Raw genomic sequence first — 19228 nt, forward strand, 5'->3', positions numbered from 1 at the left:
ATCCAGCCTGGCCTGCAACACCTTCAGCGTGGGGGTAGCCATAACCTCCCTGGGCAACCTGTGCCAGCGTCTGCCCACCCTCACTCTCAGGAATTTCCTCCTCATCTCCAGTCCCAAGCTCCCCTCTTTCATCTTAATCTAAGCACTGAGACTTTTTGGCAAGCACAGAAGCACGCAGATGACTCCAGCCCTGTGCTCCACACTCCCACAGTGTTCCTCGAGGGGCCTGGTGGCCACAGCACGTTTGGAAAGTGATGTATGGGGCAAGACACCAAGAGCTGCTGGTGGAGGGTGAGAGCAAGTTCTGAGCACCAGGAGCAAAGCTGGAAACTCTAAGCCATGCCAATCAGCTGTGCTGCTGTGCTGGTGAAGGAGAGGACAAGCACGAAGGGACAGCAAGAACCTGCTGATCACTGAGACACCACAACAGAAGAGGACAGAGTTGGAGCCCTTTCTACCCACCAGCAGGACAATGTAAAGCAGCAACCACACCTCCCACAGCCATGGAGCTGCCTTCATAATCGGCACATGGGAAGCCCATGGTGGCCTCCAGGCGCTACACGAAGCACCACTCTCTTGTTCAGGTCTGAAGCAGGAAGCAAACACAACCCCCAGCACGCAGAAACGTCCCCAAGAGAGACTGTAGCTGCTCCTGTTGAGCCTGGACCTAGCAGAGAGACACTGCCTTCTAGGAGGACCTCACTGCCTCAAGCTGAAGTCCCCCCAGCACACCTCCAGCCCAATGCTCACTGCTCCATCGACTGCCACATCTCAACCCTCCCTCCTAAAAAGGCTGAAAAAAGGCAATAGTGCTTTGACTGCAGGTAAAGAATTAGTGGAGAACACTCAGCAGCTGGGGGCGCAGCCCACACCCTGGTCAGGCCAGGACGGTCAGGGTGCACCATGTAGCTGTGCACAGCTGAAAGCACCAAAGCCACACTGCAAACTGGCTGCAGCAGGCAGAGTCCAGGCAGGTGCTCCTGGGGACTCTTTCTCCCAGCGCAGCTACCTCACTTCCTCCACCGCCATCTGATCTCGCAGCCACTGCTCAGCACCACCTCCAGCACCACATTGTCCTGCAGCACAACCACCCCAAGTGTCTCACCCCACCTTTGGAGCCTCTGCTCTCACACATCTCCCAGCAGCGCTTCACAGCTTGCACTGGGCTGGGAGGGCCCCAAAGGGCATCTCGCCCAGCCCCTGCACCCAGCAGGGACACCTCCAGCTGCAGCAGGCTGCACAGGGACACAGCCAGGCTGATCCTCAGTGTCTCCAGGGATGGAGCCTCCAGCACAGCCCTGGGCAGCCTGTGCCAGTGTCTGCCCACCCTCACTCTGCACAGCTTCCTCCTCATGCCCAACCTAACTCTGTCCTGCTCCAGTTCCAAACCACTGCCCTCAGCCTGTCCCCACAGCCCCTCCTGAGCAGTCCCTGCCCAGCCTGCAGCTCCCCTGCAGACACTGAGCTGCAGCTCTGAGCTCTGCCTGCAGCCTTCTCCTCTCCAGGCTGAGCAGCCCCAACCCTGCCAGCCTGTCCCCACAGGGAGGTTGTTCCTCTGGAGAGGGATCTTACAGCATCGCCTCCCCACTGGGGCACCCAGAGCAAAGGCTCTCTGCCACGGCCACGGAGGAGGGTGAAAGCTCAGCGTAAGAAAAGCTGCTTCCACACCGCTCCTGCCGAGGACCAGGCCTGAATCCAGCCTCCTGCCTGCCCAAAACCTGCGACCCAGGGCAGGCTTTGCAGCAGAGCTGAGCTCCAGCAGCTTCTGTTTGCCTTCGCCTCGCCTGCAGCAGTGCCGCACCCGGGCGGCTGCCAGAAGAGGGGCGGAGGAAAGCCCTCGGGCAGAGAGGCGCAAGGCAGCCCGCTCCGGCCGGCCGCTCGCCAGCAAAACAAAGCCCGGGCGGCCGCCCACAGCCTCCTTTTGTTCGCGGCTCGCAGCCCCGGGCCCGCTCGGCGCAACCCAACGGCGGCGGGAAGGGCCCCGGCGGGAAGGGCCCCGGCGGGAAGGGCCCCGGCGGGAAGGGCCCCGGCGGGAAGGGCCCCGGCGGGAAGGGCCCCGGCGGGAAGGGCCCCGGCGGGAAGGGCCCCGGCGGGAAGGGCCCCGGCGGGAAGGGCCCCGGCGGGAAGGGCCCCGGCGGGAAGGGCCCCGGCGGGAAGGGCCCCGGCGGGAAGGGCCCACGGCCATTTTGCCGAGCAGGGCAACCCACCCGCAGCAGCCTAGCACCGGCGGCCCCCCGAGCCCCGCTGCGGCTCCCTGTAACCCGGGGCTTGCTGCCCGCCTCGGTGGGTCCACGCAGGACCGACACGGGGGCATCGGCTCAGGCTCATTTCCCTCCCAGCGCCTACTTTTGCCCCCCCACTCTTCCGGGGCCCCCGGAGCAGAGAGCTGCCAAGGCAACCGCCGCAGCCCCGGGCAGTGCCGCGCCAGGTGCTCGGTGCGCAGCAGAGCCCCTGCCGGGCCCCGCGGGGCTCCTGCCAGTGGGTTTCACCAAGCAACGGGACAAGAGGAAACGGCTCCGGACGCCGCAGCAGAGGTGCAGGGTGGCCATGCTGAGCGGCTTCTTCCCTGACAGGGCTGCCGAGGCTTGGCCCAGGCTGCTCGGGGCGGCGGCGGAGATGCGGTGCTGCGGCCCACGCTGCCCTGCCAGTGCTGGCTTAGCTGCTGCGCTCCCTGATCCTAAGGGTCTCTGCCAACCACAGGATTCTCCGATCAGCCCCAGCGCTGGCGTCGGGCTCAAGCAGCGTACGTAACAAGCCAGGGCATACCACGGCAGGAGGCTGGGCACGGCCCAGGCACACACTCAGGAAAAGGGCACTCAGCACTACAGCTCCCGAGGCTTCGCCTTGGGAAGCAGCGACCAGAGGAGCCACAGGGCCACCAGCAGAACACGTTCGACCCAGCCCCTGGACCACGTCCACAGGCTCCATCACTATGTCAGACACAGCAGCGAGGGCAATCTCCGGCAGGGCCACCACGGCAGCTGCAGCCCCCGCTGCCATGAGCATCTGCATCAGCCCAGAGCAAAGCTCCTTGCGGCAGCCAGCCACGGCTGGAGGGCTGCAAACCCTACAGAGATATTTAAAAGAGCACAAAGCAGGAGGAGAGGCGTGGAGCCAGCTCGACTGGCTCCGAAGCACCTCACCAGGGACAAACAGTGGCTGCTGAAAAGGTTCCTCATGCGGCCAAGGAGAGACAACAAAACCTGCTGGCTGCAGGCTGACTGCTCGGCACAAACGTAGGCACTGCGAGGTCATCCACCCCGGGCTGAAGGCGGTGGAGGAAGAGATGAGCTCTCTTCCTTCATCCTCAGACAGAGCAGCCTGCCCTGCCTGCCCCAAAGGGAAGCGGCAGCGAGACAGGGTTAAGAGGAGGACAGGCTGCTGCAGACCAGAGGCTGGGCTGAGTCACAGTGCGGCCGCTCCCGTTTCGGTCTGAGCAAGCTTCTCACTTCCCAGGCAGGCTCTGCCCCCAGAGCTGCAGGAAGCCATCACCTTCGGCTCACAGAGGCATTCCCTGGAGCTGCCCTCCCGCAGCCAGCAGCTACCTCCAGTCTTCACTCCTCCTTTAGGATCCACACACCATCTGGGAGCATCTCTGCATCTTTCAGCAAGACAGAAAAAGCCCAACACAACTCCAACTCCTCCACCCTGTCCCAGCCATCAGACCATCCTCGGGCTCCTCATGATGTTCAGCTGCTTTCCCACTCTGGCCACGCGGAGACCTTCCTCCTCCTCACCCACAGCTTTCCTGTCTCAAAGGAGGCAGTGATCTGCCCCCAGGAGGCTGACAGAGCTCCGCTGGTGTTCCCTCCTGAGCAGGAACACACTCTCCTGCAGATCCAGATGCTAAAACCACCTCTCAAAACAAGGCTCGAGCCTCCAAGGCTGAGCCTTCACCCATGTGGTTGCACCTGAATCTGGGTAAGTGCAAGGGCAGAACCACCCTCACAGGCCTCTGCCCAGAGACAATAAAATACTTTGCTTGGAAGGGGGCTTCAAAGACCACCTTGTTCCAGCGCCCCTGCAGGGTTGCTCAGAACCCCAACCAACCTCACCTGGAACATCTCCAGGATGGAGCACCCACAACACCTCTGACCCATTCCAGCGTCTCACCATCCTCAAGGTACATCTCTTTCTCATGCCCAGTCAGCTCACTCTCTTCCAAGTGCACGCCGTTGTCCCCTGTCCTGTCACTGCAGGCCCTGCTTAAAGGTCTCCCTCCACCTGCCTTAGTCCTGTCGACATATCTAAAGACCACCAGAAGGTCTCCCTGGAGCCTTCTCCAGGCTGACCACACCCCAGCTCCCAGCCTGGCCTCACAGCAGAGCCCTTCCAGCCCTGCTACAACTGCTGTGCTCTCCTCAGGCCCTGTCTGTGCTGAGGGCTCCAGAGCTGCCCCAGCACTGCGGGGAGGGTCTGAGCAGAGCACAGCACATCCCTGCCCCTGCTGTCCACACTGCTGGGGACCAGCCCAGAACAGGGCTGGCAGCACTCAATGCCAGCTCAGGCGCAGCTTTGCACCCCCAAGTCCTCAGGGCTGCTCTGCAGCACTCCTCCCCCTCCAGGCTGCACTTACAGTGGGGGCTGCCCAGCCCAGGTGTATGACATCACAGTTGGCTTGGGAGGGGCTTCCCGAGGCTCACACATGCCCACTCCAGCCTGGCACGGGCCATCATGTTTGGGCCCAGGCTTCACAATCCCCACCTGGCTTTGGCTTTTCCACTTGCAAAAGGTTTCTGCAGCTCCATCAGTGCAGTAACAAATATTCGCTAGTACAAAGAGGCCACAAAGGGCAGCGCCAAGGGGTGCCAGCTCCCGGCCTGGCTCTGACAGCAGCCAGCATCAGATGGCTACAAAGCAACACAACAGGAACATGTTGAGATATTTCCAAAACCACTTCCCAAGCTCCAGCCCTACTCGGACCTTTCCCAAGCCAAACGACGTTGCTCTGGTCACCCTCACCATGAGCTCCTCCTCCACACACCCAGGGCAGCAGCGAGCTTCCGGCATCCCCAGTTTCTGCAGCAGCATTCCAGTGCATCGTGCAAAAGAGCAGGAGCATCTCTTCCTGCTTTCATCCACCATGCTGCCAGAAGGGACGAGGACACAGCACCTTCTCCACACTGCTCCTTCAATCCTGCCACCTGCCCCAGGAGTCTTCCTCTCAAGCACAGCAACTGCTGACCTACTTAGCAGCTCTTCTCCCACCCTTCCTTCTGAATCCGCTCTTTGTGCAGATGGAAAAACCCCAAACATCTCAACATCTCCCTGGCCTCAGCAACTCTCCAGGTGCACCCATCCCTTCCTGGTGCCCGACACCCCAATCCCCAGGCCAAGCAGAAGCCCTTCTAGGGAGCTGCCAGCTGCAGACGTGGTGGTGCACACCCCAAAGCCTTCTCAGCTGCTCTCCCAACACCTGAGCAGGTGTTGATGGCAACATGGCTGAGCAGCCCCAAGCACAGCCACGCACATACTGGTAACGCTCACTCTGGGCACGGACCAGGTACACCACACCTGCAGCTGCTGTGGGAGAGCTTCTGCTCCAAGCACTCCAACTCTTCCCTCAGCCAACCACAGCAGTGACACCAGTCACTGTGATTATGACTCAAGCTGAGTAGCAGCCACACCCAGAGCCAAACGCCTCTGGGATGGACAGACAGACAGCTGGCAGGGCTTTCTGTCCCACTGCTGACCTAGAAAAGCAGCTCGGTCGGCTCAGCATTGCTGCTGTGTGCTCGCGGAGGAGCAACACTCAGCAGAGCACCCACAGCAACCTGCTGGCCGAGGCTGCCGCCACCAGTGGGACAAAGCCCACACACCAACGGCAGAGCAAGGAATGAGGAGGTAACTCGATGCCAGCCCTGCACCTCGTGCTCACCTGCACACCCACGCAGAGCCCGTGTTCACTAATGCACGGAGATCTCCTTCTCTGCAAATGGTGCAAGCAGAGAGAAACAAAATTCCCATGGGAGAGACAGGGAGCTTTGACACTCAAGGTGAAGCCACTGGGAAGCAGAACATGGCAGCCAACAGCCAGCCCAGCCTGCTCCCGCAGCTGGAAGGGCTTGGAGCCGCTGGGCACAGAAAGCAAAGCCCCGAGGGTACGGCAGGACTGTGCTGTGACACACAGCTCCCACAAGCCAGGCGCAGCCTGAGCAGTGCCCTCCCATCACAAACTGCCTTCGTACCAGTTGCACAGGGCACCAGCCACCCATCTGTGCCAGTGCCTTCTCGATCCTGTGCTGGGGTGACCTCCGGAGCAGAGCAGCAACATCACCTTCACCCACAGCCCTGGCTGTGGTCCTTACCTTCTCGGCCTTCACCTTCTTCAGCTGCCGGCACTCGCCGTCGCCGTCCTCCAGCTCTGCCTTGGCTCCCAGAGGGTTGAGTGCCGCTCCTGTGTCAATCGCTATACTCCCAAGCTGCTCGGCAGCAGCAGGCTCGGGGCCCTGGCCCCCGTCATACTGTCCCACCCTCACTGCCAGCGCCAGGGGCTGCAGCACGCTGGGCTCCTTCTCCGCCGCAGCCCCCGCGCCCTCACTCCTTTCCTTCTTGCTTTTGGACGAGCCTCCCTCCTTCTCCTTCTTGGAGCCGGCCACACTGCGGGATGCCTTGGCCGACTTCTCCGAGCCCTTCGGGGTGACGGCGGGCACCAGGCCACCTGAGTTCGCACTGTCCCCAGAGCGTCCTTGAGCCTCCTTCTTGCTACCTCCTCCCTCACTCGGAGTAAACAAGGAGGTCGCCGGGGTCGGCTTGCCACTGTCCTTGCCACTCTTGCTCCTTTTCGACTTGGATTTGCCCTCCTTGCCCTGTGGGCCCGGCACCGGGCTCACAAACTTGATGTTATCCGGCAGGGTTGCCACTGCGTTGGGTGCTGGCAGCCCCACATCCTTGGAGCCCGACATCTCCAGTTTCTGCTGGTCCTTCTCCAAATCAGCGTCCAGGTCGATGATGAGGTTCCCTACACCAATGTCCCATTCATCCCCGCTGTCGTACGTCTCAACCGGGTTCGCATCGATTCCTTTCCCTCCGGAAGCTCCGCCGCTCAAGGACATCTTAGAGTTAACAGCCCCTCACGGTTCAAGGCTCTTCCCTGCCGCTCCACGCCCTGGGGGTCACCTACGTCCTCGGGGGGCTTCCAGTGGGGATCTGCCCAGGTGACAGCATCGCTGCTGGAAAGAGCAAAAGAGAGGGTTACGCACGAAGAGCCCTGGGCAGGCAGCTCTGCCCTCGCTGGCAGAGCCACATATGCAGGCAGCAGAGGTTCTGGGCAGGGTTGGAACTCCCCAGCCTCCCAAATCCTCCATCACACAGCATGAGACAGCGGCCTGCTGCCAGCAGCGCCCTGGGCTGGGGGCTGCTCCCGAGTGTTCCAGCACAGCAGCCATCTGGCACGGGGCCCTGGATCAATAGCAATCCTGGCAGGTCGCAGCTCTGGGCTCCCACAAGACATTACAAACACGTGGCCCTTCTCACTGTGCCACTCCAACCCAGTGCAGCCCTGGGAAGGAGGATGGATGCCTCTCCTGACGATGCCACCCAGCAGGAGGGCTCCTCTCCAGGCCAGCTTTGCTTCGAGGGATGAGAGCCACGCTGGGGAAGCTGAGTGCCTGGGTGGGAGATAAATCCCAGACTCCAGTGTCTGTGACACTGAGGGTACACCAGAGCTGCTGCCAGAGGCCACAGAGCAGCAGCAAGTGCAGGGTTTCCATCCCACACCACCAAGTGACGTGACAAAGCCCAGTATGGACATTAAACCATCATCACCAGCACAACCACCCATGGCTGACTAATGAAAAACCCAGGAACTGCTGTACAGGTTCCTGGTCTCAACTGGGAAGAGTGGGATCAGCCCTGCCTGCCCACACCATGGCTGACCCCAGCCAGCCCAAAATTCCTCCTCCTGGCTTCCCATCTCCTCATCTTCCTTGCCCTTAAATTCATAGACTCACAGAATGGTTGGTAGTGACCTTAAATATCGTCCAGTTCCAACCTCTCACTATGGGCAGGGACACCTCCAACTAGCCCAGGTCACTCAAGGCCTCATCCAACCTGGCCTTCAACACCCCCAGGGAGGGGGCATCCACAGCCTCTCTGGGCAGCCTGTCCCAGTGTCTCCCCACCCTCACTGGGAAGTGATTCCTCCCAACACCCAGACTAAAGAACTGTATGTCGTCACTGTAAGCTGCTGCCCCCTTCTCGATGGGCAGAGGCAAACAGAAAAGGACATCCACAGCAACCAGAGGAAGTGCCCGAGTAGGTTGCTGAGACGAGCTGGTGGCAATTACACTGAGGACAGATAATTAACACATGAAAACAGCTTCTGCGCAGCAGCCACCCACCCAGCCCACTGCACAAAGACTCACAGAATGGGCTGGGTTGGAAGGGACCTCCAAAGCTCGTCCGGTCCACTCCCTGCTCTCAGCAGGGACATTCTCCACTGGAGCAGCTTGCTCAGAGCCTTGTCCCACCTCACCTTGAACATCTCCAGGCATGGGGCCTCCACTACCTCCATGGACAACCTATTCCACTGTTCCAGCAGCCTCCTGCTGCAGAACTTGTTCCTTACATCCAATCTCAATCTGCTCTGCTCTCATTTCAAACCATTGCCCCCGGTCCTATTGCTGCATCTCTGAAGGACTCCTCGCCCACTCATTTGGAGGCAGCTCCTCTCCAGCAGCTCTGTCCTCCCCTTCCCCACTGTGCTCTGGGCCTGCTGGCTCCTCGCACTATTTACGAGCAACACTTCAAAAACAGGTGACTTAAAGACAAATGAGAAGGGGAAAAAAAGCAACCCACACACAGAGAAATTTCTTCAAGCCCCAGCAGGCAGGAGCCTGGAAAGCAGCTTCATGGTGTGCTTCCAGAGATGCAAACACTGTAAAAATGCCAGGGATTCTTTCATCAGCCAGGCTGCCGCAGCCAGACCATTTTCCATCTGCTCCCCACAGCATCGCAGCCCTGCGCAGCTCCCAGCGAGCTCCCTGGCAGGTCATTACAGAGCCTTACCCCGGCGCCGGGGGCCAGCAGCGGGCTGCAACGCACGGCGCTGACCTCTCCTTGCCGCGGCAGGGAAGTGCCGGATCAGGAGAGCACTTTGCGCACCGCAGCCGCTAACAGCCTCCCAAAGCCGCCCTGCGGCTTTCTATCGCCACCGCCTTCTGCTCCTCCCCAGCCCTGAGCTGGGCTCTCCAGCCTGGCCTCACCGCCCTGCCCCTCTCCAGAGCACTGCGGCGGTCCGCGGGCAGCAGCAGGCAGCTCCTGCGGGCACGGCGTGGAGGCCCTCGGCCGACATGCGGTGTCGCAGCCAGAGTCCCTTTGTGCTGCGGATCCACGACAGCTCCTTTGTCCAGGTGGGCAAAGCCGAGATGAAGGTGGAAGAGCAAAATTCGCAGCGACTAAGAGCCCCTTCTCAGCCCCAAGGTGAGCCACAGCGCTCCAGCCACAGCCCCAGGGGCAAGGTCTGCCAACACGGCACTACTGCACAGGTCCCCGTGCGAGTGCCCGGCACAGGAGGAGGTTCAGCCATAGGCATCTCCATGAGCTGCCCACCCAAGGCTGGCGCATGTGAAGCAACACTGCCGGCTCAGGTCAGAGGGACAGGCAGACACACAGACATGGAGCTGGCCTGGCAGCCACGGGAAAGTGCCAGGCAACCTGCAGGGCTGTACTGCAGCAGTGCCAGCAATGCCTGCTCTCAGCTGGCCCTGGGAACTCACCCGGCTGGTTCTGCAGCGTGCGCAGGGACGTGCACGCACAGGGACGTGAACCCTGTTTGTAGCTACGGAGTAAGGAGAGCAGATGAGCAGGACTTTGGTCTGAAACTATGCAAACAGCTGTGGCGTTTGCCAATTCCTACCACAACAAAAGAGAGAAGGAGCCCAGGAGTCCGCTGGGGCCCTAGTGATTAGAGAGCCAGCAACAATCAAAGGCTTCCAAAACAAGAGGGGAAAAAAATCCTTCACCCTGCGGAGGAGGTGCCAAGGGAGCGCGGGCGCTGCTAACGCGGAGGGAAGGGACCTGCAAACAGGACCGACCAGAACGTGCTGCGTCTGCAAGAGCAGTGCCGGGAGGGGCACAGGGAGCTCAGGACATGTCGCTGCGGGACGAAGGACTGGGGCAGGCCCAGGGCTGAAGGCTGGGACACTGCCGTGCAGCTGGGGAGGTACTCTTTGAACATTAGCCCCTGCACGTTGCTCTAAAGCATTTCCCACAGCTCAGACACCTGCTCCCTGTGATTCCCACCCTGATTCCCCATGTCTCTTCTCCCAACGGCCAGTTCCATCTCTGCAGCTGGAGCAGCGTTTCGGGTTCCTCTCCCAAGCAAGACCCCGAGAGCTCCCCCAGCCTAGCACACAGTCGCTGCTGTGAGCAGAAGGGAACCCTCGGCTCCCACCGCCTGTTTTGCCCATGCTGGAGAAGCATCGGCTGCTGTCCAGACCCTGCCTGCTCTGCAGCCACAAATCCCGGCGTCTCCCAGTGCAGGCGAGATTGATTCAGCTATAAACGTGTCCTTCCCCTTACCTCCTGCCATCCTGGGATTGATCCCCGTGCAACATGAAAAGCATGTGCTCACTTGTTGGCCTGGAGACCTGCCAACAAAGCGTTTTAAGAGCAGTCCTGGAGCACAGATCCTACAAGGAGACAGCTTTCTGCTTGGGAATGCTGCACACACACAGCACTAGACATGCATAATTCAGCTCCATTAGGTGCTGAGACCTCTCCAATCCGCATCCGCGGGCTGCGAAGGAGCCAAGCCTACCAAGAGACAAACCTGAAAGTTCACTCCGGGAGCCGCAAGCACACCTTGAGACAGCTCTGCCTTCAAAAGGACGCGCGGGGCGGGCGAGCCCCCAGTTCTTTGTGCTGCTACACGTGCGGGGTGCGGGGCGGCCCAGCCCGCGCCGACAGCGACCCGAGGCCAAGGAACCCAAGCAGGGAAGGACCTGAACGCCCAAGGGTGGGGAGGCGCAGGAGAAAGTTCCTCTGCTGGCAGCGACCAGCCCACACGTAGGGAGACTGTCTCACAGCCATGTGCTCCAGCCTGCAGCGCTCCAGGATCAGCCTCTGGTGGCTTCCAGACATGACCGACTGCAATTTTCACCCTGATTAACTTTCAGGAATGCCCGCAAGAAGGAGCGGCAAAGACTGGGGGGGGAGAAGGGAAGGTGGGGGGGTACAAACCTCCACGGCCGGGTTGCGTTTTCCACAGCGGGCAGGAGTAGGGCAACAGAGGGGTTTGAGGAGATGAGGGTGACCTCTCCGCTCCCTCCCAGGGAGGCAAAGGCAGACAGGGAAGCGCAGCCGCGAAGAGATGCGGCCGCGGTGTTTGGCCAAGCCCCCGAGGGGCTCCCCGGGAGCGGGACGCAGCCCTTCCTGCGGCGGCTGGCAGCCTCCCGCCGCTCTCCCCGGGCGCTGCCGCCGCACAAGATCCCTTTTTTGTTTCCTTTTACGAGTAGAGAAGGAGCCGGGGCCGGGGTGGATGGCGGGTGGCAAACACGCCTGCCTCTCCCGAGCTGCCATGCTCGCCTCCTGCCACCGCCACCACACCACCACCACGTTTGTAATCCCCCAGCTGGGCTTGTTTGGGTTGGATTTTTTTGTTCAGCAACTCCCATGTCTCTTCTGCAGATTTCCTTCTAAGATGTTGCACTCTCTCCCCGCCCCCTCTCTCTGGAGATGGGGGAGAAGGAGAGGAAAAAAAGAGAAGCGTTGAACGCGAGCCAGCTGGCAGGCACAAGAGGAGACGAGAGAGCTGCACAAAGGAGCTTCCTCACTCACTTGCTGCTTTCAGCTCAAGAAATCATGCAGGGGAGGAGGGTTTGCACTCCCCCATACATCAGTCAAGCCACAGCAGACAAAGGAGATTTACCATGACACCCTCCAGAACTGCCACCCAACGGGGGCAGGCTGCCCCCATCCCCGCTGCAGAGCCCGCGGGGCTTGCGGGCAGGCTGCCGGCGGCAGAGGCAGGCACGGGGTGGGATGCAGGAGCTGCGCTCCCACCTCCCCGGCAGAACTTGGGTGGCTCTCGGGGCTGAGCGGGATGGCGCCAGCAAGCTGCCAGGAGGGAGATGGCCGAGCCCAATTTGAATAAAATGGAGCCACCCTCATGTCTGTGAACATGGAGCTGCACCCGCGGAGACTACAGCTTCCAGCATGCACCGCAGCCGGGGCGCCGGCGGGCACCGCAGGCAACTCGTGCGGGGACTCCCGAGCTTCCCGAGGCTGAGCCTCGACACTGGAAATGAACCTGACATAGGGCAGCACTCGAGCCGTGAGTCATCCGCTGGCAGCCTTGAGAAAAACCTGAAGTATGTCAGGGCAGGCATTACAAGAGCAGGACAGCCGAGGTCATGGCCACGGGCTGCAGGGGGAGAAAGAGGCACCTCAGATCCTGGGCCCTCACTCCAAGAAAGACACTGAGGGCTGGGGCAGGGTCTGGAGAACAGGACTGGGTAGAAGTAGCTGAGAGACCTGGGGGTGTTTAGCGTGGAGAAGAGGAGGCTGAGGGCAGAGCTCATTGCTCTCTATAGCTCCCTGAGAGGAGCCTGCAGTGAGCTGAGGTTGGGCTCTTCTCTCAAGGAACAAGGACAGGACAAGAGCAAGCACCAGTAAGTTGCACCAGGAGAGGTTAAGGTTGAACATTAGAACAATTTCTTCCCCAGAAAGGTTGCCAAGCCCTGGCCCAGGCTGCCGAGGGCAGTGGAGTCCCCATCCCTGGAGGGGCTTCAAAGCCATTAAGAAGGGAAGACCATGGGTCAGTGGTGATGTGGCAGTGCAGGGATTAATGGTTGGACTTAGTGGTCTTAAAGGTCTCTTTGAACCAAACCAATTCCATGGTTCTATTCTACAGTTCTAAGATGGAAGAGGTGAACAAAGACCTCTCTGCTGTAGATATGACCAGGCTGAAGCTTCCTGAAGACAAGCTCAGGAGATGCAGCAGTCACAACCACCTATCTGCTCACACTGCTCCAGCATCAACTTCATGTTCATCACCAGCCCAACGATGCAGCTGCATCAGAACTCAGCCTCGTGTCCAGCCCCATGTGCTCACCACCTCCACAGAACCCTTCAGCAAGCCCACAGCACATGACTGAAGCAAACCTGGAGCTAGGAGCTAAGCGCAGGTCCTGGCTGTGTTTGAGGAGCACATTTCAGCAGAGGAGCTACAGCTCAGCATTGGCTTCTTACTGACACTTCTTTCATCAAGGAAGCACTGAGGAGAAACTCAGTCTAGGGCTAGAAATCACATAATGGCAGGGGCTGGAAGGGACCTCCAGAGATCAAGTGCAAACACCTCCCCCCTGACAGAGCAGGAGCACAGGAGCAGATCCAGGAGGGTCTGGAAAGTCTCCAGAGAAGGAGACTCCACAGCCTTTGTGGGCAGCCTGCTCCAGGGTTCCGGCACACACAGAGAGAAGCCCCAGCAAGACGCTCTCACTCCCCTCAACTCCCAGCCAGCCAAGCACAGCGCCAACAGGCCAGGAGCACAAAAGGGGAAGAGAGGAGGCAACATTTCAGCCCTTCCTTTATACTGCAAAACGGGCAGAAAGGGAAGCAGCTCCTCTTTAATCCCCCCACTGCTCTGGCAAGTGTCATCAGCCGAGTCCCAGTGTTCCATGTGGTTGTGCCTGGAGAGCCCCCAGCTCTTCAGCCCCCAGCTATTCCATTCTGCTGGCTTTCACCCTTCATGGGTTTCCAAGCTCCCCTCCTCTGTACTGAACAAAACACATCTGCCTCTTCCTGCACCCACAGGCGGGCAAGGCCAGAGCATCACCCCTGAAGAAAACCAACAGCAGGAGAAACATCACCCAAGTGCCTGCTGCTCAGCTGGAGGAGGTGGCACAGCAGTAGCTACAGATCCACAGGAAGGCAACACACAGCACTCTGTTCCCCTGAGGACAGCAGGCAGCCACCACCCTCACAGGCTGCACTGGGCTGGAAGGAACCCCCAAAGAGCATCTTGCCCAGGCCCCTGCATCTAGCAGGGACACCTCCAGCTGCAGCAGGCTGCACAGGGACACAGCCAGGCTGATCCTCAGTGTCTCCAGGGATGGAGCCTCCACCACAGCCCAGGGCAGCCTATGCCAGTGTCTGCCCACCCTCACCCTGCACAGCTTCCTCCTTATGCCCAACCTAACTCTGCCCTGCCTCAGTTCCAAACCATTGCCCTCGGCCTGTCCCCACAGCCCCTTCTGAGCAGTCCCTACCCAGCCTGCAGCTCCCCTGCAGACACTGAAGTGCATCTCTGAGCTCTGCCTGCAGCCTTCTCTTCTCCAGGCTCACCACCACCTTGGTATGCTCACCTGCTCCCCACCAAATCGCACTGCTGGAGTGGGCAGCTGAGCCAGCATGAACACATCAACACAACTCAGCTCACAGGACTGCAGAGCAGGCCAGGTTGTCTGGGACCTTGAGAAGTCACCTGGTGGAGCCTCTCATAGGAAACGAGGCCCAGATGAGACTAGTACTGGATTTGGCAGTGCTGAGTTGACAGCTGCACTCCAGCATGAATGATTCTGTGATCTCCCATCCTGCCCTGTCACATCCTGAACACCTCCAGTGGTGTGGACTCCACCATGGTCCCGAGGAGGTTGTTTCACAGCATGATTGTTCTTCCTATCAAAAAATCCTTTCTAATGCCGAGATGAAACCTCTCCTGCTGCAACTTGCCTCCACTGCCCCTTGACTTCGCTGCCTGGCTCCTTGTGAAGGCAGAGCCTTCATCCTCTTCACAGCCACCCTTGAAGTCCAGCGACGTGCCTGCACTAGGAGCACTCCTATGGAGAGTTGGGACCTCCTGCCAGGCAGGAGCCAGCCGTGCAGGAAAGGTCACAGCAGGGAGACAAAGCAGCACGGCCTGGAAGAGCTTGAAGCACACCTTGGGCAGAACAGGCACAGCCAGCGCTGCAGTACGGCTCGCAAGGCAATGTCCCCTTCCCAGGCTTCTGGCACAGACGCCAGCAAGGCTCAAGCTTGGTTGCTCCTCTGGACACTGGCTGACTGTAACCTGCTCATCCAAAAACACTGGGCTCGGCTTCTTCCAGCGTGCATGACCCTGGAGGCCTCTGTCAGCTTCTGTCAGCCACAGTGTGGCCAGCAGGCTCCAGGCAGTGACTGTCCCCCTGAACTCAGCACTGCTGAGCCCACACATTGAACCCGGGGTCAGTTTTCATCCCCTCACTCCAAGGACACTGAGGGGCTGGTGCAGGTCCAGAGAAGCGCAGCAGAGCTGGGGGAGGGTCTGGAGCACAAGGCTGGTAAGGAGCAGCTGAGGGACCACAGGCTCTTCAGCCTGGGGAAGAGAAGGCTGAGGGGAGACCTCACTGCTCTCTACAGCTCCCTGAAAGGAGGCCACAGCCAGGTGGAGCTGGTCTCTCCTCCCTGGTCTCAGGTGCTAGGAGGAGAGAAAACGGCCCGAAATGGTGCTGGGGAGGTTCAGCTTTGACATGATGAACAATTATTTCCCCAAAAGGGCTGTCAAGGCCTGGCCCAGGTTGCCCAGTGCCGTGCTGGAGTGCCCATAGCTGGAGGGATATAAAAACTGTGGAGATGAGGTGCTGAGACCATGGTTTAGTGGTGACCTGGCAGGGCTGGGTTAAGGGTTGGACTCCATGATCTCAAAGGTCTCTTCCAACCAAAACAGTTCTGTGACTCTCCGATTCTACGACTTCAAACCCTCTGACAGCTGACAATGGCCAAGAACTATCTCAGCAACCTCAGCACTCAGATCCCCATCCGCCAACATCAGCTGCTGCCCAGACACTGTAACATTTGGCTGTACTGGAAAAGAGGAATTGAAACACCCCCAAGCATGGAAGAAAAGGAATTTAGTGGGGAAAATAATGGAGCCAGCTTTCTGCCTGCCAGCTCAGAGCTGCTCTGAACTAGGGACCTCAGAGCAGGCTCTGCACAGAGGCAGACTCCACTGCCATACAGCTTCCCAGATTGCACTGGGCTGGAAGAGAACCTCAAAAGTCTTCTTGTCCATCCCCCCTGCACTCAGCAGGGACACCTCCAGACTGATCCTGAATGCTCCCAAGATTGGGGCCCCAACCACAGCCCCGGGCAGCCTGTGCCAGTGTCTGCCCACTCTGCACAACTTCCTCTTCATGTCCAACCTAACTCTGTCCTGCTCCAGTTTCAAACCATTGCCCTCAGCCTGTCCCCACAGGCCCTAATGAGCAGTCCCTGCCCAGCCTGCCTGCAGGTCCCCCACAGACAGAGGAAGGTTTATCAGCGACACAGCTCCACCCTCACTCCAAACCTGCATCCCCTGCAAAACCTTTGGCTGCAGGTGTCCCAGTGCCAGCACAGGCAGCACTCTATGGATGCCTGGCAAGGATGGGCAGCAGAGAGCCATGCCCTTGGCACTGTGCTGTCAAAGGCTGACATACAGACCACAGTGGCAAAAGCAGCTCTGAGAGCAAGGCTCAGGCAGGACTAAGTGGGAAGCAGCGTGGCTGAGCCCAGAAGAGGTGAGGCAGAGCAGTGTGGCTCAGCAGCGCTCCCCTTCTCTGCTGCCCCTGCAAATCCCTCTCTGGGCGAGCCCAGCCAGGCTGCTGCTGCTGCCAAACACAACACGAAGCATTCAGAAGGGGAGATCTGAACAAAGATGTTTGGCAGTGTGATGCTTCCCACAGGGACAGGCCTTGGGGGCTGACTGTCCCTCAAGTGGAGAGCTGTTTGCCACCAGCAACCCAGAGCAGCCTTGCAAGTTCCAAACCTGTCTGGCTACCCCCAGCGCAGAGCTCAGCTGATCTGCATGATGCTGGAAGGTGTCTGAATCGGTGGGCTAGAAGGCGCAGGGAGCACATAAAACCAGCCCAGAAGGTTGCAATCTCAGCCCGAGCTGTGCGTGAGCTGGAAGAGTGCCAGCAGCCTGAGAGAGGCAGCAGCCAGAGGAAGCGGCAAGATGGATGTGACCAGGAAGGATCCCTGAAGCATCACTCACAGACAGGAAGAAAGAAGAGCTGCTGAAGACCAGAGACAACCAGGGGCATAAATAACCGCTGGAGTAAGTGCTGGAGCTTGCCCTTTTCCCCTGCTTGCTCAGTGCCATCAGCAGGGCTGCAGAAAGGCACCTGCAGCTCCGGCAGCAGCTCAGCTCCTGGGCACTGCTGAGAGCAGAGCGGGCACCTCTGAGCTGGCCCTGTGTAGCCCCTCCGTAAAGGGCGTTGGAGGTTGCAGGCTCCTCGCCTCCCTGCCAGCCCCTGGCTGTCATAGTTCCCAGGTGAGGCTCTCATGGTTGCAGCCACAAGGGTGGAGGATCAGCCCCCAGAGATACAGTAGGACAGGGACAGCACCAGGTGCCGTGGCAGGTACAGGGAGAGCTCCATTCCCATGGTAGCATCTGGCTTCTGTCTCCCCCATCCAAAGGAAAGGCACCTGAGCTGAGCCCTACCTCATGAGCAGTTTAGAGAGGATGGACACTTGCTTGCTCTCAGGGTGCTCCTAGAGAAAAGAGCTCCTGAACTTTGTTCTGGCAGCAGAAGAGCACAGAGGCAGCTTTGGCCCCTTCCCAAGCTGCAGACAAGGGTGAAGATCACAGAATGGCTCAGGCTGGGAGAGACCCCAGAGATCAGCTACTCCAACCTCGCCACCACGAGCAGACACCTCTCAACTGGACTCTGCTGCTCAAGGCCTCATTCAGCCTGGCACTCAAGGCCCCTAGGAGGAGGCAGCCACAGCCTCCTAGGCAGCCTGTGCCAGGCTCTCACCACCCTTACACTGCAGAACTTCTTCCTCAGCTCCAGTCCAGCCCTGCTCTGCCTCAGCTCCAAACCATTCCCCCTTGGCTGTCTCTGGACACTCAGCAAAAGTCCTTCTGCAGTCTTGCTGCAGGATCCCTTCAGACACTGGCAGCAGCTCTGAAGTCCCCCTGGATCTTTCCTCTCTCCTCTGTTCCAGAAACAAAGGAGCTGCCACTTGGCCTCTCAAGGCCTCCAATTCCCTGCGTTCAGTGAGCAATTAGGGCACCTTGGCTGCAGGAGCTCAGGCTACATCTGCAGCAGAGGACCCTCCACGCAGCTCTCCTCTCCCTGGCTGTCCTCGGGACAAAGCGAGCAGGCTGGAAGCAGAGGAGCAGTGCAGGCAGGCACGGGCAGGGCCCAGCAGGAGCAGAGCCAAGGAATGCCCCTGCTTTTCCCCAGGAGGGAAAACAAATAGGTGTGCTGCACAGCTGAACGAAGCCACTTGCAGAGCCAGCACACAGATCAGAAAGTCACAAATTGATGCTAAGGACCCACTGCAGATTGCTGACTTTGGTGGATGAGGTGGCGGGGGGGGAAAGACAGGACAGCAGCAGGCAAGGGCTGTGAGCACCATGGCAGAGACCCACCTGGCACTCACCCTGCCCCTGCACTGTGGGCATGGGAAAGCAAACAAAACTTCTTCAGCACATGCGACTTGGCCACAGCTTCAGCAGTGTGACCTCGTGGCCAGGTGGTCTCCTGGCGTGCAGTAAGCAGAGTGTGGCCACCAGGGTAAGGGAAGTTCTTCTTCCTCTCTGTGCTACCCTGGGGAGACCACACTGTGTCCAGTTCTGGGCTCCCAGTTCAAGAGGGACAGGGATATAGATTCAGAGATGGGTTGCAGTTGGAAAGGATCTCAAAGATCAGCCAGTGCCAACCCCCTGCCATGGGCAGGGACACCTCACACCAGCCCAGCTTGCTCAAGACACTCCTAGAATGAGTTGGCTTGGAAGGGACCTTCAGGATCATCCAGTTCCAAGCCTTCTGCCATGAGCAAAGCCATGGGCTTGGAATCAGATGATCTTCAATCTTCCATCAGCCCAGGTTTCCCAAGGCCTCATCCAACCTGGCCTGCAACACCTCCACAGCCTCCCTGGGCAACCTGTGCCAGTCTCTCCCCGTCTTCACTGCTAAGAATTTCTTTCCTCCTCTTCACTCTCAGCCTCTCCTCTCCCAGCTCAAAACCATTGTCCCTCGGCCTGGCACTGTCAGCCCTTGGCAAGAGTCCCTCTCCAGCTCTCCTGCAGCCCCTTCAGCTACTGCAATCCACACTAATGCATTGGCACCCTGTGACACCTCCTGACAGCACCCGAGCTGGCATTCCAGCAGCAGCCTGCATGTGTGAAGGACACTGAGCTGCAGCAAAAGCACAACCACCTCCTGGTTCCACCTCCAAAGATGATGTTACCCAGACCCAGCAGAGGCAGAGGTGTTTCCTTCAGAGAAATGGGACCAATCCAGGACAAGACACA

At 59.5% G+C, this 19228-nt stretch overlaps 1 protein-coding gene across 2 annotated transcripts in view; it reads right to left on the bottom strand.

Annotated features, from left to right (window-relative positions):
- Nucleotides 1-19228, bottom strand: part of ZNF609 (zinc finger protein 609) — a 70959-nt gene that overhangs the window by 46445 nt on the left and 5286 nt on the right. Inside the window, exon 2 of one of the 2 annotated variants that reach the window (XM_064157150.1) lies at nucleotides 6309-7169. In XM_064157150.1, coding sequence (XP_064013220.1) covers nucleotides 6309-7055 — 747 coding nt within the window. In that variant the 5' untranslated portion in view covers nucleotides 7056-7169. Of the gene's footprint in view, nucleotides 1-6308; nucleotides 7173-19228 lie in introns of both variants that reach the window. The other variant, XM_064157148.1, reaches the window with a different exon arrangement.

This window comes from Pogoniulus pusillus, chromosome 17, assembly GCF_015220805.1.
Source record: "Pogoniulus pusillus isolate bPogPus1 chromosome 17, bPogPus1.pri, whole genome shotgun sequence".
Classification (NCBI taxonomy): Eukaryota; Metazoa; Chordata; class Aves; order Piciformes; family Lybiidae; genus Pogoniulus; species Pogoniulus pusillus.